The sequence below is a fragment of the Bison bison genome, unplaced genomic scaffold (genome assembly GCF_000754665.1).
Source record: "Bison bison bison isolate TAMUID 2011002044 unplaced genomic scaffold, Bison_UMD1.0 scf7180017864341, whole genome shotgun sequence".
NCBI lineage: Eukaryota > Metazoa > Chordata > Mammalia > Artiodactyla > Bovidae > Bison > Bison bison.
In genome coordinates this window covers 4,054,062-4,075,280 of record NW_011494913.1, presented here as the reverse complement: position 1 = coordinate 4,075,280, position 21,219 = coordinate 4,054,062, and the positions used below count along the sequence as shown (strand labels likewise).

General features: G+C 42.3%; 1 protein-coding gene across 1 annotated transcript in view; it reads left to right on the top strand.

Moving 5' to 3' along the window:
• Positions 1-13,427, top strand: part of GLUD1 (glutamate dehydrogenase 1) — a 39,287-nt gene extending 25,860 nt beyond the window's left edge. Inside the window, 8 exon segments of the mRNA XM_010854392.1 lie at positions 843-1,022; positions 3,074-3,211; positions 4,795-4,932; positions 5,181-5,261; positions 5,872-5,995; positions 7,091-7,182; positions 10,794-10,856; positions 12,058-13,427. Coding sequence (XP_010852694.1) covers positions 843-1,022; positions 3,074-3,211; positions 4,795-4,932; positions 5,181-5,261; positions 5,872-5,995; positions 7,091-7,182; positions 10,794-10,856; positions 12,058-12,177 — 936 coding nt within the window. The 3' untranslated portion in view covers positions 12,178-13,427.
• Positions 13,428-21,219: the final 7,792 nt, after the last annotated feature.

Below are 21,219 nucleotides of genomic sequence, written 5' to 3'. Positions count from 1 at the left end.
ATTCTTTGGCATTGCCTTTCTTTGGGATTGGAATGAAAACAGACCTTTTCCAGTCCTGTGGCCACTGCTGAGTTTTCCAAATTTGCTGCCATATTGAGTGCAGCACTTTCACAGCATCATCTTTCAGGATTTGGAATAGCTCAACTGGAATTCCATCACCTCCACTAGCTTTGTTTGTAGTGATGCTTTCTAAGGCCCACTTGACTTCACATTCCAGGATGTCTGGCTCTAGGTGAGTGATCACAGCATTGTGGTTATCTGGGTCATGAAGATCTTTTTTGTATAGTTCTTCTGTGTATTCTTGCCACCTCTTCTTAATATCTTCTGCTTCTGTTAGGTGCATACCATTTCTGTCCTTTATTGTCCTTGCTGCTGCTACTGCTGCTGCTAAGTCGCTTCAGTCGTGTCCGACCCTGTGCAACTCCACAGACGGCATCCCACCAGGCTCCCCCATCCCTGGGATTCTCCAGGCAAGAACAGTGGAATGGGTTGCCGTTTCCTCCTCCAGTGCGTGAAAGTGAAAATGAAGTCGTGTCCAACTCTTAGCGACCCCATGGACTGAAACCTACCAGGCTCCTCTGCCCATGGGATTTTCCAGGCAGGAGTACTGGAGTGGGGTGCCATTGCCTTCTCCTTTATTGTCCTTACTTTATGTTAAATTCCTAAAACCATGTTTCTCCCATCAGAAAGTACAATATACTTTATTATATATTTTCTAGGAACAAGAATCTGAAAAAGTGAGATTTATCTCTGTTGATGAAAGTATACCTTAAAGACACACACACTTCTAATGAGTATAATTTTAAGTTTTGCGCCCTTTTTTTTTTTTTTTTTTTTAACAGGATATTAATGCCCACGCCTGTGTTACTGGTAAGCCCATCAGTCAGGGTGGAATCCACGGACGGATCTCTGCTACTGGCCGGGGAGTGTTCCATGGGATTGAAAACTTCATCAATGAGGCTTCTTACATGAGTATTTTAGGAATGACACCAGGATTTGGAGACAAAACATTTGCGGTTCAGGTAAAAATGTTTGTTGCTCTCTTAAGGAATAACTGATATTCAGGCAGTAAGATTTCCAGTGTTTTCAGATGTGCAGTTTTAAAATCGTATTGGCGTACTGTTGACTTGCAGGGCTGTGTTAGTTTCTGTCGTGCAGCGTAGAGGTTCAGTCACACACGTGTGTAGATTCCTTTCCATATTCTTGTCCACTGTGGCTTGTCACAGAATAGTGAATACAGTTTCCTACGCTCTGCAGTAGCACCTTGCTTTTACCCATCTCATATTCACATCTGCCATTCCCAGACTCCCAGTCCATTCCTCCTTCGCCCCCTCCCCCTTGGCAACTACAAGTCTGTCCTCTATGTCTGTGAGTAGAAACAATTACCTACTGTGGTCTTGGAGGGCTGTTTTTCATGTGGGCGCATCCCTATGTAGCCTGCATGGGTTTAGTGCTGTTTTCATGCGAGGGCCATTTTTAGTGTGGGTGCCCGCTGCCTCTTTCCTCAGTGTATGCTAGCCATTATCCCCTTGATAGGAAATGTGACCAAAGCCTGCACTAGATATTCAGCGAGGCCACCCCTTTGCTCTGCACGGCCCAAGGGCTCAGCTCTGATTTCAGCCCCGCTCTGTGCATGGGAAATCTGCTAGTGCCAGCTGCAAGAGCCCAGCAAGGGGGCAGCAGGGGTGTGTGTCCCCAGTGCCTGCAGAGAAAGAGGATGTGTGGCAACCCTGCCCCTCGCTTCACGTGCCACTTACAGTGGCATGCCCTACACTCCTGTGTCCCTGGCAGGTCCAAGCTGCCTCATACACACGCTGCTGCAGCCATGCCACACCCAGGCTGTCTCCATGCAGCCAGTAGCAGTCCTCCCCCAGGTCTGTCCTCTAAAGTCTGAGTTTCAGCACTCACCCCCCACCTCCGCCAGCAGACGTGTATTTCAGGCTGGGGTGCGCAGGGTGGTGGCATGGACAGTCTGTGCAGGTCCCCTCTCTGATCTGCCTGCCACAGAACAGTTGTTGCTCTCTTCTGAGCCTCTGAACCCCTTTCCTGATCTCCCCCACCTGTGAGGCGGCTTCCCAGGATACAGGAACTTCTCCCCTTTTGTAGCTCCCTTCCAGGGCTTCCCTGGTGGCTCAGACAGTAAAGAATCCTTCTGTAGTGCGAGAGACCAGGGTTCAATCCCTGGGTCAGGAAGGATTCCCTGGAGAAGGGAATGGCTACCTGCTCCAGTATTCTTGCCTGGAGAATTCCATGGACAGAGGAGCCTCACAGGCCACAGGCCATGGGGTCACAAAGAGTTGGACACAGCTGAGTGATTAACACTTTTACACTTTCACTCCAAGGACACAGGTCCCATTCCACTTCCCCCTTTTTTTTTTTTTTTCTTTCATCCTACCTGATTAATAGATCTTTAAAGATCTAAACTAACAGATCTCTCTAGTCCTTTCAGGCGTTTGAGGTCTAGTGATTAGTAGGTATTCTGTGAAAATTGTGCCATTCGCAGATATATTTTTGATGTATTTCTCGGGAGAGGCGAGTTCCACATCCTTACACTCTCAGTTGGAGCCTTTAAAATTTGATCCTTTGGATCTTTTAAGGTTTAAAGTGGACATTTGCAGAGTAATGCATCCTCTTAAACTATTATGTGTATACACAGTGATCCAGATTTCAGCTTTTGCTCAATGTTTGATTAGTTTGCTTAGAAGAATTGAAATTAAGTTGAACTCTACTTTAAAATAAGACTCATATTCCTCCCAGTTAGTGACTTTATCTTTTCATGACCATAGGATATCTGGCCATCAGGGACTGAAATCCTACTTAGTTACCATTTCTTTATAAGTCAGCAAGCTGCTCGTAACTGAACATCTTCAGGACTCACTAGCACAAATTACAAAGGGTTGAGTTCTGAATTCCAAAACACAGAAATTTATTATTGAAGAGAGACATGGTTTCTTTTGTCAAAAGGATTTTGAGAATTACTTCTAAACTAATAGCATGTGTATTGGTCAGAATAAGACTTAACCATCTGTGCTAGGACTTTGATTTTTGTTTCATGTACAACTGTTCTTCACAGGGATTTGGTAATGTGGGCCTGCACTCTATGAGATATTTACATCGTTTTGGTGCTAAATGTGTTGCTGTTGGTGAGTCTGATGGCAGCATATGGAATCCAGATGGTATTGACCCAAAGGAACTGGAAGACTTCAAATTGGTATGTTGTTCTAATATCTGAGGAGTTTGACCACCTGGATGTTATAAAGTTGAAATAAGCATTGTTGAAATCTGTTTCCATTGCTTTTTTTAGATTAATTTTTATTGGGATTACAATGTTGCACTAGTTTCTGCTGTACAGTGAAGTGAATCAGGTGTACATACATCCACTTGTGGGTTCCGTCCACGTGGGTCATTTACAGGGTACTGAGTAGGGTTCCCTGTGCCACACAGTAGGTTCTTCCTGCTCATCTATTTTTATATGTACTGGTCTGTCAGTCCCAATCTCTCAGTTTATCCCTCCCCCACTTTCCCCCTCGGTGACCGTAAGTTTATCTTCTTCATCTGTGACTCTGTTCCTGTTTTGTAGATGCGTTCATTTATGCCCTTTTTAGATTGCACACACAAGCAGTATCATGTATTTGTCTCTCTGCCTGCCTTTCTTCACTCAGTAGGGACTCTGTTCCTGTTTTGTAGATGCGTTCATTTATGCCCTTTTTAGATTGCACACACGAGCAGTATCGTGTGTTTGTCTCTGTCTGCCTTTCTTCACTCAGTAAGACAGTCTCTAGGTCCGCTCGTGTCGCTGCCGATGGCGTTGTTTCCTGCTCTTTTATGGCTGAGTAATATCCCATTGTATATGTGCACCATCTCTTCTCCGTCCATTCCTCTGCCAGGGGACATTTATGTGGCTTCTGTGCCCTGGCTACTTACATCTATCTTTTTGAATTATGGTTTTCTCCAGATACATGCCCAGGAGGCGTGGCTGAATCCTACTGTAGCTCTGTTGTAGGTACCTCCATACTACGCTTCATATTGGCTATGCCAAGTTCACGGTCCCGCCAGCGGTGTAGGTGGTTCCCTGTTCTCCGCAACCTGCCCAGCATCGTTTGCACATTTCTTGTTGATGGCCATTCTGACCCTGTAAGGTGGTAGCTCATTGTACAGTTGTTTTGTTTTTAGTATTTTTCTTTCTTTATTGGCTGTGCTGTATTTTCATTGCTGTGCTTCAGTTGCAGTGAGAGGAGGCTACTCTCTAGGCGCCATGCGGGGACTTCACAGGCTGTAGGGCACGAGGGCTTCAGTAGCTGCCGCTCCTGGGCTCTGGGGCGCAGGCCCAGTAGTTGAAGCGCACAGACTTAGTTGCCCCAAGGCATGTGGATTGTTCCCGGATCAGGGATCAAACTGGTGTCCCCTGCACTGCAAGGTGGATTCTTAACCACTGAACCTCCAGGGAAGCCCTTCGTTGTAGTTTTTTTTTTTTTTCCTTCGTTGTAGTTTTGATTTGCGTTTTCTAATAATTAGTGATGCTGAGCATCTTTTCATGTGCCTCTTGGCCATCTGTATGTCTTCTTTGGAGAAATATCTATTCAGGTCTTCCATTCATTCGTTTGTTTTTTTAATGAGCTGCATGAGTATATTTTGGAGATTAATCCCTGTTGGTCTCTTCATTTGCAAATATTTTCTCCCTTCTGTACACTGTCTTTTCACTTTGTTTGCTTATGAGACTTCATATCATAGGCACTGAACATAAACATTTAAACTCTGTTGCAACCATTAATTCTGATTTTTAATCAATAATAGCAACATGGAACAATCCTGGGCTTCCCCAAAGCAAAGATCTATGAAGGGAGCATCTTGGAGGTTGACTGTGACATACTGATCCCTGCTGCCAGCGAGAAGCAGCTGACCAAGTCCAATGCACCAAGAGTCAAAGCCAAGGTGACATGACGATGGGTTCCACCTTACTAATGTGATTGAAGGTCATAGAAAAGCTCTAATAGGTTTCTTCTTTAAAAAAAAAAAAAAGCTTTACTGGGATATAATTCACATATAGTTCCCCAGCATGCAGTTTAAAGGGGAATTTTTTGTCTCTCCCAGCCCTCTCCCGTGCACACATCTCTGAGGCTCAGCTGGAGGTGATTTCACAGTGTTATCAGCATTTCTCTATGTTTCTAACTTTCTTGCAGATCATTGCTGAAGGTGCCAACGGACCGACAACTCCAGAAGCTGATAAGATTTTCCTAGAGAGGAATATTATGGTTATTCCAGTAAGTAAACTATGTTTGCCAGATTTTATATGTACTCAGAGTCATAATTGTTTTTTGCAAGGAATTGTGAGGAGAGGATTGTTAGTTTCCCAAGCCTTAGTGAATTTTTCATCTTTATTTTGCTTTTAAGAAAATAAAGTGGAAGTGTGGTTAATATAATAAGCCTGTCGAAAAAAAAAAAAGACAGTTCACTTGGACCTGAACATTTTCTTTCAACTTCAGGCTCTTTCTTGAGTATGTATTTAGACTTCTTAAATCCAGTTATATAAATGTGAAATGTGCTAGAAATACTACTGTAACTTGCAAATGTTCCTCGCTCCTTTTACTCAGAAAGCTAATATGAGTAACATGTGCTTAAGTTTTTCAGTGGTTAAGCATGGGGTCTGTAGCAAAAGGTCATTAGAAGTTAGTGTTGACTTGTGATGCATTTTGAAGAACTCCTTTTGCTGCAAGCACTTTAAAAATTTCAGCTAAACTGAATTTCTTAAGTGTAAAATTTCTGCCTCTAAGATATATATGGGAAGTTTGAAATTTAATCTGCTTTCACATTGAGCTCTTATGTTCACTATAAGCTTTTACTACAACCATCATCTCATTTTTTTGTATATAGGATCTCTACTTGAATGCTGGAGGAGTGACAGTGTCTTACTTTGAGTGGCTGAAGAATCTAAATCATGTCAGCTACGGTCGTTTGACCTTCAAATATGAAAGGGATTCTAACTACCACTTGCTTAGTGAGTTCTGATTATTGTGTTCTCTAAGAGTAATCTTTTGGACCACCTTAAAGGTTGGGGAAAGCTTGTGTTTAATAAAAGGACTAATTTCCTTTTTTCTTTTTCCCCAAAAAAATTCCAAGATAATTCTGATATGTATCTGAGTTTTAAAAAGTAATTACAGGTTTTTCTATTAAATGGTAGTTTTGGTGATATAGAATTCTGTTATTTTTCTATTAACCAATAATGATATAGTGGTATTAAGTGAGTAATAGTTACATAATTAGATGTTTTTTTCTTTTAGTTTTTAAAATTTTTTTTTAAACTGGAGGATAATTGCTTTACAATATTGTGTTGGTCTCTGCCATACATCAACATGAATCAGCCATGGGTATACATGAGTCCCCTCCCTCTGGAACCTCCCTCCCCCACTTCTTATTTAATCTCAGAGTAGGAAACCATTCTGTCTCATGAGTCTTAGACCAAAAATATACAATTTCTTTAGAGGTATTCAATATATGAACTCTCCAGAATGTATTTATATTCCAGTGTTTATTCTGCAAGTGTTCCCAGAACATGATCTGTAAGTTAGTAGTATATAAAGAGTATCATTTTAAACCCTGTTGATACTCATCCATTGCTTTCTCAGATTGCTCTTGGTAAAGACCTATCTAGTGTCAAGAATTTTTTGCATCTTCTGATAAGAATGCTTTTAGTCTTTGACTAGAGTAGGCTTCAGAGTTAACACTAGTATTTTCCTCAAGCTAAAATAAGACCAAGACCTCCAGCTGAGCTTTACTGAGCCCACTGAGAATCTGGGTGAAGTTTTCCATCAATTTCCATTCCTTTTTCTTTTTAAAAGAGCCAAGGAAAAACCCTGGTAATGGGTGTTATGGAAACAGATCGGTGACCTAAATTCACACTTACATAGGAATTTGGCAAAGTGCTTTATCCTTTTAGCTCAGTTTTAAATGAGTAACCCTTTTATGTCATTAGCGTTGAAGGTTTCTAAAACTATTCAGTTTAGGATTGTGAATATAGTTTGGGCTACTTTGGGTTGTATTTCATTTGTTTTTTCCTACTAGCATTTTATCTTCATTTCTCGGCTTTTTATAGTGTCTGTTCAAGAGAGTTTGGAAAGGAAATTTGGAAAACATGGTGGAACTATTCCCATTGTACCCACAGCAGAGTTCCAAGACAGGATATCGGTGAGTGTGCTCATGACGGCATTTTCCATGCACGGCCGGCTCTCTTCTTCAGATTAGGCCGGATAGATTAAATGGGCTTAAGGGGTGGTGACCAACATGACCACTATATGGCTTCCCTTTTTATTGTGTTCTAAAAATGGAGTATCTTAGCATGAAATAATTCATGGTTCTACTGCTTTTGATACTTCTACAATACAGATGACTCAGCAAGTGATTCTAACACGATTGTGAAGAATTATTGTGTATGTTGACTCTCAAGCTTTAGAGAAATAGAACTGAAAAGTAAACATTAGATTGACTTATATAAAGATTGCAATTGCAATATGGACACATTAAGAAAACAGATGAGAAAGGATATTTTATGTTAATTAGCTTTCAATAGATTATATTAATACACATCATAAAGAGAATCTCTTTACCAGTAAATGGCATACATCATGAAAAAAATCACAGGAAATAGGCTTAGAAGAAATGTTTAACCTCATTGTTAAAGAAATACAAATTAAAACAAGGATCCTTTAACGTATTAAACTAGCTTAAACAATGGATCTTATACTCACCTTGTCTGTGGTGAAGCAGTTGTGCCTTTATTCTGCTGACAGTGCAAAAATGTTATTAAAGTGTTGCTGCTCTTCAACACTATAATAACATCCCTTCTGGGAATTAATCCTACAAAAACAGTTCTAAAGGAGAGGAATAATTCTGTGCATAATGTCACTGAACTGTGTGTGTAGTCATTTTCAAAATTAGGTTTGATTTAACATTCTGGTGGGGGGTGGGAGGGCCATAAAATGGCTAAGTGATATATCTTATGAAATAGTCCATCATAGAAAATATAATTTAAGACTGTTACAACATGAGGAAATGTCAAGGGCTTTGTTTTGAACGAGAAGATACGCTCTTTGCACTCTGGATACTCACTGTTCTCTTCCAAGAACCTTCCGCTTTTCCGCAACTATGCATCCCTGGTTTTGGTCCCTCCTTTTGGAATACCCAGACCTGCTCCCTGCTTGAGTATCGTCACATCTCTGTCCCCTGGAAGTTCCCTCCGTGTGCCAGCATTTCATCTGTCCTTCCATCGCAGGGAAGTTACGTGCGTCCCCAGGCCCCGCCGCTGCAGCAGCCGTAAGGTGGGCTTCTTGCTCCTCCCGTGGTCACCCCACATCCTAGCACATGGCCCGCACATAGCGGCCAGTGTATCAGTGTATCAGCAACTTTCAAATGCTTTCAGTGCTTCCAATTCTTGATTTTAAGGCTGTTTCTCATCTCTTATTGACTTATTTATTACAGGAGTTTTGTAATAAGTTTTAGCTGAAAAACAAGTTTTTGCCCCCACCTCCCTTCCTCTAGTCTCCCCTCCCCAGCCATGATCTGGCCCTGCCAGGACCTGTGTCATTGACTTGATCATATTTTCACTGTCCCCATTACCCCTGCTGCTGCTGCTAAGTCACGTCAGTCGTGTCCGACTCTGTGCGACCCCATAGACAGCAGCCCACCAGGCTTCCCTGTCCCTGGGATTCTCCAGGCAAGAACACTGGAGTGGGTTGCCATTTCCTTCTCCAGTGCATGAAGGTGAAGAGTGAAAGTGAAGTCGCTCAGTCTTGTCCGACTCTTCGCGACCCCTGCCCACCAGGCTCCTCCGTTGATGGGATTTTCTAGGCAAGAGTACAGGAGTGGGGTGCCATTGCCTTCTTCACTTAAATTCCATTCACCATCATTACAGTCACTCCCTGGTCTTGTTTTGCTTCATCACACCCTCTTGTTAACACCAGAACCTGATGAAATTCCGTGCTCTGCCTCCTTCATTCCTTCCCTGTAGCAGGAGGCCCCACTGACTCTTCAAACTCTAACTTCAAGTAGGCTCTCAGTTCCCCAGCAATTAAGTTGCTTTTCCCTGTTCCACTCATCTTCTCATTTTCCTGGTGATGATATCATATTTTCTCCTTTTTTCCTCCCCTGCACTCCAGTTCATGCCCTGGTATCTGTTCACAGCAAAGCGAAGCATCAGGGAACTTGCAGCTTCTGGTATCTGTACCCTGTTATTATTCTAGAACAACTCTTTGTGCTTCCATCTCAGCCTGCATCTTGTTCTGGGCAACTGGATGGCCTGTTTTCAATTTCTCAAAGGTTTTCAATTCCCAGCAGACCTTTGCCTCTTTTGCATCATCAATTTTCCCTCGTCAGTCATTCCTATCAATGTAACAAATGCTGTCTTAAGAAAATATAAATCTTTCAATCACACTTGCCCTTCCAGGTCTTGTCATTTTTATTTCCTGAATAGCAAGGGCCTCCAGCCCCTGGGTACCGTCTGTGGCCTATTAGGAACCAGCTGCACAGCGGGAGGCGAGCAGCAGGCAAATGGGTGAAGCTTCGTCTGTAGTTATAGCCACTCCCCACTGCTGGCAGTACCACCTGAGCCCCGCCTCCTATCAGGTCAGCGATGGCATGGTATTCTCCTAGGAGCACAAACCCTACTGTGACTGGCACAGGCTCACAGCATTTAGTGCCTGGTGACCCGAGGTGGAGCTGGAGCCGTGGTGCTGGCACCCTGGAGCGGCTGCAGATACAGATCATCAGCAGATCTGCCTGCACAGGGACCGTGTAAGTCAGTTGCTTGGAGCTCATACCAGAACCCTGTCAGCGAGTGGGGAGTGATGGTGAGCTGTATACTTCGTTATATATCACAGTGTGATAAGAATAGAAATAAAGTGCACAATAAATGTGCTTGAGTCACCCCAAAACCGTCCTTCCTCCCCAGTCCGTGGGAAGACTGTCTTCCCCAAAACACGTCCCCGGTGCCAAAAAAGTAGGGGACCGCTGCTAATACAGCATACCTCTGTAAAAGGTGCATATACTGTTCTCAGTTCTTCTACATCCATACCTCCTGTTCTGCCCAGCACACCACCAAAACTGCTCTTGTCCAGGTAACCAGTTTGGCAGCATTGCCAGATTGTCATTTGCCATGTTGTCGTTTTCCAGTTCTCATCTTCCTCCGCTGGTCACAGGTGATCACTCCCCGTAGAATACGTCTTAACTCCCAGGGTGCCGCATCCTCCTGGGTTTCTCCCTGCCTCACCCGCCAGCCCTTCTGCTGATCCCTGTCATCACTCTGCCCTGTTAACAGTGGAAGCCCTCAGGCCCTGAGCCATTCTTAGTCTGAATCCAAAATTCTGATGATCTTAGCGGCATGGTTTTTAAGTGTGTGTGCTGTTTCCCCCACTAGAATCTAAACTATGAGAGGAGAGAATTTTCGTTGTTCTGTTTCCTGCTGTGTCCTCAGTACCTCGAAGAGTTCCTAGCACATAGTACATACGCAGCATTTGAGTGAATGAGTGAAAGGCATAGCAGTGTTCACTTGTAAAGCGAGTGTTTCCTAATTTGGTAGAACAAGTTTGGAATAAGGTTTAACCCATGTTTCTTAATTGATACAAATGTTATACAAATGTACCTTCCTGAGTGAACACATATTAATTGGATAAAGTTCAGAAGTATATCTTGCCTGAAAGAAAACAATTCTATCTCACTGTATATTGACTTAAGAATCCATTGTTCTCTGACAGGTGAAGCATGTCTTTGTATGGTTTTGGTTAAACTATTCTTTTTCCTAACAGGGTGCCTCTGAGAAAGACATCGTGCACTCTGGTTTAGCTTACACCATGGAGCGCTCTGCCAGGGTACGTATGCAGATGCTGTTTGTGTTTCTGCTGGTTACATGAAGTGCAGCTCAGCTGTGTCTCCTCAGCCGCCCGATTGTGTGTGCAGTGACAGAAAATATCAGTCTGTTTAAATGTTCCAGAACGTGTGCTTTTTCATTCTTAAATGATGAGTGTTGTTTCCAGGGTCCTCAATATGTTTTCCAGACTTTGAAATAATTAATGCCAAGTTAGGAGGAGTGATGTTTAGCTTAGTCAGCCAAATTGGATTGCAGCTCAGTGCACATTACTCTGTTATAGCTATAGGAAGGTACCTTACTGCATAGAATTTGGTATATGTGAAAGTTTTCTTGACAACTTGATCATTATTTCAAAGCCTTTGAAGCACAGTTTGAGTCCAGTTTTCTTAATTTCTTCTCAAGTTCAGATTCTATCCACTTGGCATTAAGTTGAAATAGCAGAGCAGATATTAATCATGGTGTTGGCCGTTAATTTTTTTTAGATAACTAGCATACTGTAGGAGAAGGCAATGGCACCCCACTCCAGCACTCTTGCCTGGAAAATCCCATGAATGGAGGAGCCTGGTGGGCTGCAGTCCATGGGGTCGCTAAGAGTCGGACACAACTGAGCGACTTCACTTTCACTTTTCACTTTCATGCATTGGAGAAGGAAATGGCAACCCACTCCAGTGTTCTTGCCTGGAGAATCCCAGGGACAAGGGAGCCTAATGGGCTGCCGTCTATGAGGTCGCACAGAGTCAGACACGACTGAAGTGACTTAGCAGCAGCAGCAGCGTACCGTAAATTCACCCTTTTAAAATACATAACAAAACAGCCTTTAAGTATGTTCACAAAGCTATGTAGCCACCACCACTAACCCCAGAACATTTCCATCACCCCATCCTTAGTTCATTTAATTATTAGTGTATATCATACTTACTTCAGATTACTAGATGTCTAAGGGGCCTAGAGATAGCTCGCATCTTAAATTCTGAAGAGTAGAGTAGCACCTTCTTGTTGCCTAAACAGTAGTTTGTATTAATTCCAGAGAATTAATCGTTCCCAACTAGGAGTTGTTCCTCTGCCTAAGTAGTTTCTCTTTGGCTGTACAAATCCGGTCCTAAAGTGGTACCGGGTGACGTACCAGGCTCCTACGCGCCTGTGTTCATAGACTGGCTGCTTGAGTCGGGCTGATAACCACTGCGCTTTCCCCTTCACCTCAGCAAATCATGCGCACGGCCATGAAGTATAACCTGGGGCTGGACCTGAGAACGGCCGCCTACGTCAACGCCATCGAGAAGGTCTTCAGGGTGTACAACGAGGCTGGCGTGACCTTCACATAGACCAGGCTGTGGCTGACTTCCTCACTGCCCTTTCACCTCTTCATCTGCAGACCTATCACGAGTTTACATGTAACCACGGAAATCTCTCTCTCATGACTTAACAGATAATGGACACCATTTGCAACAAGTCAATCCAAATCAGCCCCTTAAGAAAATTAAGGTTAGGGGATCATGTATAAGCTAATAGGTGATCGTAGAAATTAGCTATTCCAGAGAGTCGTTTGGGCATTTTGCCTTTAAATACAGTTTCTTCCGCCTGCCTGTGCTGCCTTTCTCCATGGCTGCTCCTCGGCACAGTCGGCTGTGGCCCTAGGAAGGCACCTGCCGGCCAAGACCAGTCGGTCACTTGCCGCTTCGGCTCTGAACACGTCTGCCAGGAGCTTTGACACACGTAAGAAGCAGGTACGTGGCATTTTCAGGAGGTAGCATGGTTCTCAAGTGAGTTATTGGTATTTTACATCAGCAAAATAACTCGATCTTACAGGTTACAAACAAAAACAAAACTGTTTCTCTTTATGTATTTTATTTTAGAAAAAGTACATGCTGCTGTAAGAAAATTGCCTTTAATCATTTAACAAGCCTAACCTTGACTCAAGCAGTGAATGCCTATAAACATAATAAATGAAAAAAGCTAGTATTTTTATAACATAAAACAGTATCATTTATAGCTTGTCAATTGCATACTGTCATCCAGCAAAAATAAAAAGCCCAGTAGAGAATTAAGTTATCTTCATACCTGCAAATGATGGAGGCTATTTTTGTTAAGGCTGTCGAATTTACTAACCACAATTATGATATATAGTCCAAAGAATGTAGTAACCTCCTTATCATGTTAATTAATTGTTCTCTTTTGAAGATCTGTTGCATTGACTAATTGAACGATAATTCAAGTAGAGTGTCCCAGAAAAAACTGCTTGGGCTCCCTCTTCGGAGTCTGGCTGGCAGCCCTGAGCACTGCCAATGGCCCCAACTCGCCCTGACTTTGTGTCCTCGTTTGGAGGCCTCATCTCTGTGCACGGCTTCCGCCCCAGTGGGCTGGAAGCAACTTGGGGTGTGTTTTGTTGGGAGTTGTTTGGCCAGGGCCTTTGAACAGTAGTGTCCCAATGAAGTACTAGAGAGTATTTATGTAAGAATGAGCTTTTCTTTTTTTTTTAAACAATAATATCCTTTTAGAAATTTCTAACTACTTTGTAACTGCATGACTTAACCTGGTGATACAACAGTTATTAAAAAGACTACCTTTTCCAAAGCTTATGTTTCTTTTCTGTGTTTTTGTATTTGATATGTTTGCCTTTTTCAGTAGATGATAAAACTAATTGGGTTTCTGAAATTTTTGAAACAAACACATACATAACGTATCTTTGGATTATATTGAGCAGCCCAAATTTGATCCTTGGATTCTTTTCTGTTTTAGTCTATGAAACAAGATCAATGGCTGTTCTCAGGGAAGAGGTTCTAGTGCTTAAAACTGATGTACCAACATAATTTATATACCTTTTTTTATATATAAGTACTTTTTAACAAAGGGAGGTTTTGTTGATTATGGTTTTGTTTTTAATAATTTAGTCACAGGATATAACAAGACAGAATGCTAATAATCATAGTATTCATATGATTCATAGTAATCATAGTATCCATAATCAACAACTGGATTCTAGACCTGATTCCACCAGCTTATATAGCTGGCAAATCTGGAACATAACTTTCAGCTGAACTTGGTGTCTGTTTTGTACTGAGTCTGTCTCTCCATGGTTCTGAGCATCTGGTCAAGGAGTAGAGAAGCCCATGGCACTGTGGTCATGGCAAGCCCTTCCCAAGCACAGTGATGTCTATTTGCATTCTAAATGGAACATTAAAATAGGGGTGGGGGCGGCAGGGAGAGATGTGAAAACAAGCTCCGTAATATTTGGAACAATACCGAGTGGGTGAGTAGAGTTTAGGTCATGTGAAAGTGGGATGATGAATCCTAGTGTGGTCTTTGGCTGACGTTTTGGGAGTGTTTCTGTAGTCATGCTGCGCCTCCAGCATTGCAGGCAGATTGTTTACCGCTGAGCCACCAGGGAAGCCCTGACACCTATGAGGTTAGTATTATCCTTATACCAAAGCCAGGCAGAGACGAGAAGATTACACACCAGTATCCTGTGTGTGTCTGTGTGTGTGTGTGCGTGTGTGTGTGTGTGTGTGCGCGCGCGCGTGTGTGTGTGTGTGTGTGTGCCGGGGCTTCCCTGGTGGCTCGGTGCCACGCAGTGAGAATCAGCTGCGATGCAGGAGACACAGGTTCAGTTCCTGGGTCAGGAAGCTCCCCTGCAGAAGGCAATGAAAACCCACTCCAGTATTATCACCAGGAAAATCCCATGGACAGAGAAACCTGGTGGGCTACAGTCCATGGGGTGCAAAAAAGTCAGACACAGCGTGGCAACCAAACAGTATATGGGAGAGATTATATATATAAACAATATTCAGTGTCCTGTAACATGAGTCAGAACTGCCATCATTTAAAAGTCTACAAATAATAAATGTTGGAGAGTATGTTGAGAAAAGGAAACCATCTTACACTGTTAGTGGGATTATAAATTGTGTAGACATTATAGAAAACAGTGTGGAAGTTACTTAAAAAAAAAACGAGGTACCATACGGTCCAGAAATCTGTGTCTAGGGCATGTGTCCAGACAAATCTCTAGTTCCAAACGATACATGGATCCCTACGTTCATAGCAGCATAACAGAATAGCCAGGACGTGGAGACAACCACAGTGGCCACTGGCATGAACGGATAAAGAAGCCATGGTGCGTATACTGGAAACATACTCAGCCACACGGAAGAGTAAAATAATGCCATTTGTAGCAACATGGTGAGCCTTGAAACTACCACAGTAAGTGAAGTAAATCAGGAGAAGACAAATACCATATCACTTACATGTGGAATCTAGAATATGACAAATGTACATACCTACCAAACAGGAAGACTCAGAGAACAGATTTGTGGTTGCCAAGGGAGAGGGAAGTAGGGGAGGGAAGGACTGGGAGTTTCGGATTAGCGTATGTGATTGAGTATATAGGATGGATAATCAAGGCCCTACTGTATTAACATGGAACTATATTCATTATCCTATAATAAACCATAATGAAAAGGCATATGTGTAACTGAACCACTTTGCTGCATACCAGAAACTAACACGGCACTACAAGCCAATTCCTCAATTTAAAAAAATACCCCTTAGTAACAAAGACACAATAGTATTCAGAAACTTTCTGAATATCCAAGAGCACAAAAATACATACATCATACCTACATCATGATCATGTAGGATTTATCCCAGGAATGCAAGGATGGATCAACATAAGAAATCAATCTGAAATCTTTTTTATGAATGAAGATGGCGCCAAAGGTGGAGAAAGAAGCTGCTGCACCTCTCAAAGCCAAAGCTCCAGTAAAGGCTTTGAAAAGCCAACAAAGCAGTGTTCAAAGGCATCCACAGCCACAAAAAAAAAGGAGATCCGGACATCACACACATTCTGACAGCCCAAAACACTGTGACTCAGGAGGCAGCCTGAATAACCCTAGAAGAGCACCTGTAACAGAAACAAGTCTGACCGCTATGCCATCATCAAGCTCCCCCTCCCCAGAGTCAGCCACGAAGGAAACATAACACTGGTATTCACTGTGGATGTCAAGGCCAACAAGCACTGGATTAAACATGCTGTGAAAAAGCACTGTGATGTTGACATGGCTAAGGTCAACACCCTGATCAGACCTGATGAAGGCATATGTTTAACCGGCTCCTGACTACAATACTTTGGATATTGCAAACAAAACTGGGATCGTCTAAAATGAGTCCAACTGGCTAATTCTAAATATAAAAGTTTTCACTGTATAAACATGAAGAAATCAATCTAATAAACCCCATTAACTGAACAAAGGGGAGAGGGGACACATAATATCAATCGCTGTGGAAAAAGCACTTGACAAAATCCAAGACCGTGTCTAAACATAAACAACAGTTATGAAAACCCCACAGCTAATATACTCATCAGTGAAAAACAGAAAGCTTTCCCTGAAGAACAATGTTCTTGCTTTCACCCTGTTATTCTACATTATACTGGAAGTCCCAGCCAGAGCAATTAGGCAAAAAAAAAAAAGCCATCTGAATTGGAAAACAAGATAAACTGTTTACAGATGACATGATTCTATATACAGAAAATCCCATAGAACACACACACGCACACTCTCTCTCTCTCTCTCTCTCTCTCTCTCTCTACTGGAACTAATAAACAAACTAAGCAAAGTTGCAGGGCACAAGACCAACACTCAAAAATCAGTTTTCCTGTGCATCAGCAAAGAGCAATCTGTAAAGGAAATTAAGAAAACAATTTCACTTACAATAGTATCCAGATGAATAAAATGTCTGGGAGGAAATAAATTTAACCAAGGAGGTGAAAGCCTTACAGACCAATGGAATAGAAACTTTTGTGGTTAACTGATTTTTTTTTAACATTAGTGCCAACATCATTTGTATTAGTTCCCCAAGGCTGCCTTAAAGTACCACAAATTGGACGGCTTAAAACCACAGAACTTTTGGGACTTCCCCGGTGGTCCAGTGGTTAAGAATCCACCTTCCAAAGCAGGGGACGTGGGTTTGATCCTTGGCTGGGGACTAAGTCTGGGCCACAACTACTGAGCCACGTGCCACAGCTAGCAAAGCCCGTACCACTGTGACTAAGACCCAACACAGCCAAAAATACATAGCTAAACAAACATTTTTTAAAAAACACATGGAATTTTATTGTCTTGTAGTTTGGGCTGCAATAAATTGAGGTGTCAGCAGGACCATGCTTTCCCTGAAGCCCAAAGGGAAGAACTCCTTACCTTTCTCCAGCCTTTAGTGGTGGCCATCAAGCCGTGGCGCTCTTCGGCTTGCAGCTGTATCAGTCCAATCTCTGCTTCTGTTGCCACGTGGCCAAGGTCCCTCTGTGTGTGTGTTCTTATAGGGACACCAGTGATACCGGACTAAGTGTCCACCTTACTCCATTATGACCTCATCTTAACTAGTTACATCTGCAATGACTGTTTCCAGATAAGGTTACATTCTCAGGTACTGGAGATTAGGACTCAGACATATCTTTTGCAGGCGGACTCAATTCAACACATAACACCATCCTATGAAAAAAGAATAGACTCTTCAACAAAAGGCATTAGGACAACTGTATATCCACATGCAAAGGAACAAAGTATGACTTCTTCCTCACTCCGTGTATAAAAATTAACTCAAAACGGATCAAAGACCTAAGTATAAGAGATGAAACTGTAACGCTATAAGAACAAACCATATTGATAAACCTTCATGGCCTTGAATTTGGTAATAAATTCTCATTTTTATTTAATTTCATTCCTTTTTTATAATTTCTAACTATTTGTATTCTCTAGTTAATATTGATCTCATACCTTCCTTTAGTTCTTTAGATATTTCTTTTAGCTCTTCAAACATGTTTAAAATAGTTGAAGTCTTTGTCTAGTAAGTCCATTTTCTGGGCATCTTTAGGCACAGTTTCCATCCTGCACACACACTTTAAGTCGATCATAATTTCTTTCCTTGCATATCTTTGTTTTGTTTTTGCTGAAAACTAGACATGTTAAGTAATATAAACTGGGAACTCTGAAAATCAGATTTCACACTCCTCCCCCAAGACTTGCTGTTGTTGAGTGTTTAGTGACCGTTCTGAACTAATTCTAACAGTCAGTTTTATTTGTTGCTTGTAGCCACTGAAATTTCTCCTCAGTTAGCTTAGTGGTCACTAATGACTAGACAGAGATTTCTTCGAGGACCTAGAATCAGTAGGTCTCCTATCTTTGCCAAGACTCTGTGCATGCTGGGCCTCACCTTCAACACTAAGCCAGCCAATTTACATGTTGGCCTTGGTTCTCACGTCCTGCCTGCACAAATCCTCAGGGGTAAAGATGAGAACTGACCCTCAGGCCTTCTCAGGTCTTTACTGAACTATGGCCTCACACATGTGCATGGCCTACATTCCCAGCAGTATGCTGGGAATCTTCAAAGTATGTTGGGAATTTTCAAAGCCCCGAAAGGACATTTTAGCCCCCAGTTTTTCCTTCTAAACTGATTAAAAAAAAAAAAAATTTGTTTAAACTTATTTACCACCTCATACCGCCTCAAGTCCAAGGGAGCCCCTAAGCCTTCTCATTAACCAGTGTTTCTTTCTTTCCACCAATGAGAGGCTGTCTCCTTTCGTTGTTTTTCCTGTGTTTTAGTATAGAGCCACCTATGGGGCCCCGGTGGTGACTTACTGACAAAACAGTGGTTTTGCTTTGCATCTTCTTCCTTCTGTTGTTCCTTGTTGAACACTTTAAAAGCAACATCTACTGATTAAAAAGGGTTCATTCCAAATATCTAGTCTTTGCAACTTTCTCACAATATCTGAGGTACTTTGCCCCCACTCCTACAAAAACATCAAATTTGCCATTCTATGTTTTGGGGGGCCTTGGGATCTGCATTAGTGTGACATCTATGAACCTGACAAGTCCTTTCCAAAAATTCAGAGAGGTCTTCATTTGTTTTGCTGAATTTTTTGAAACTCTTTTTGCTTTGGTTCTCCTTTATAAAGTTTTGCCAAGATACATTCATTTTCTAATAAGGGCATTTTCCCTTCATTGGGGTCCCAGTTTGGTTCAGCTCAGAGTACTGCCAAGTGGGCTTTGAGTATAGACAATCCTCCCTGTTAGGGAAGGTTGCAATCTCTCCAATTAAACAACCCTGAGAAACCCAATGGGCTGATCATTTGCACTTAGGTTCCCTATGAGATTAGGCTTCCCTGGTGGCTTTCCCAGTAAAGCATCTGCCTGCAGTGCCAGAGACCTGGGTTCGACCCCTGGGTCGGGAAGATCCCCTGGAGAAGGAAATGGCAATCCTACTCAATTACTCTTGCCTGGAAAATGCCATGGACAGAGGAGCCTGGTAAGCTACAGTCCATGAGGTTGCAGAGTGGGACGTGACTGAGCGACTTCACTTTCACTTTCCCTATGAGATAATGGGAAAGGGAAACTGTCTTCCCCTGGGAGTGGCTTCTGGCCCAAACTGAGTGCCCTGTCAGATCTTACATGATACCAGACCTAGTACTTGTGCCCCAAAACCTAACACGGGATTTTCTAACTGACCTCTATTAGGAAGGGAAGTCTTGAGCCCCAGTGCCAGAAATTGGGGCTGGATAGGAATGATAGGCACTAGAGGGTTGGATATAATTGGCATAATGGCCAGAATGGCTGGGACTGCTAGCTCAGCCAGAGGAGTTAAGGTTTGAGGCAACATATACTCACTCTCATTTCCACCATTTTCCCGGATGTAACAGCACAAATGCTTGCGCACAAAGGACTTCATCCCTCTTCCCCACTTCTTCACAAAATAGCTATAGAGTCACTCAAAAGTCACTGTGCAGATGAAGTAAGAGATGAGGGTTCAAAGAAGATCCCCTGGATGAGGGTTTGGCAACCAACTCCAGTATTCTTGCCTAGAGAAACCCATGGACTGAGAAGTCTGGCGGGCTACAGTTCACGGTGCCACAAAGAATCAGACACAACTGAAGCGGCTTAGTACACACGCACGCACGCACCAGAACTTTAGGAGCTCCACATAATTTCTACAACATGTATGTTAAGCATCTTTACACATGATGTAAATGTGGGGTTTTTTTCCCAGCATTACCATGCTTATTTATTAAGGGGTTCTGAGAAAAAAAGTTCAAAGTACTGCTGTGGACATCATTTACATAGGATACACTGCAAGGATTTGTATCACCCCTTATTTGACAATGCTTCCCACGTAATTTAACATACCAAACCAGCCTAATTAGTGTAATATTCCTCTGAGATGGAAAGAAAACAAATAATTTAAGATGTTACAACCCTCAGGAAAACCTCAAATTTAACTAGCTTCAAATGAACTTCCTTCATTTAGAATTTGATATTTGGGAAGTTTATCAAAAGTATCAAAATTTTAACCAGTGATAAAAGATCTAAAAAAAAAGAAAAGATCTCAGTAGCAAATACAGGTCACTTAAAGAAACAATTACCAAAAGCATTTTAATATTTTAAGAAAACTTTGTCCTCTTAGAAAACCAAATTCAGGTTTTGCACCACTTTACCTGTAAACTCTGCTTTCTTAAATTCAATCTTAGCTAATTCCGATCACACACAAAAAACTTTCAGTGTTCTGCCTCCAAAAACCTTACACAATTTCTACATGCATATTAATCTGTCCCTCACTTTTTCCATTCAGAACAAGCTCTAGAACAAAATCACAGTTTTCCCTTTAACAAAATACATTTTCATGTCTCATACCTTCTTTGCTAAAGACACACACACTACATCTTGCATACTGAAATGCTCTCCTTACAATTCTTAACCTCAAAACCTTAATCTCCAGTGAAAACCCAAGAAGGAATTTTAAAAATGTCAATCAGCATTTCCTGATTGACACACTTATGCTTTATCTTCCTCTTCTAAGAAGGCAAAAGTTGGTAAATTTAGACATGCCTTGCAGAGAAGGCAATGGCACCCCACTCCAGTACTCTTGCTTGGAAAATGCCATGGACGGAGGAGCCTGGAGGGCTGTAGTCCATGGGGTCGCTGAGGGTCAGGCACGACTAAGTGACTTCACTTTCACTTTTCACTTTCATGCATTGGAGAAGGAAATGGCAACCCACTCCAGTGTTCTTGCCTGGAGAATCCCAGGGACGGGGGAGCCTGGTGGGCTGCCATCTATGGGGTCATACAGAGTTGGACACGACTGAAGTGGTTTAGCAGCAGCAGCAGCAGCAATTAATGTTCTAATATTTTATCCTATTTGAAGGAAATGGCAACCCACTCCAGTGTTCTTGCCTGGAGAATCCCAGGGACTGGGGAGCCTGGTAGGCTGCCGTCTATGGGGCCGCACAGAGTCGGACACGACTGAAACGACTTAGCAGTAGCAGGTAGTCAATAATTCTCTTCATTTAACTTAGTTTCAAGTTAAACAAAAATCTAGAGAAACTA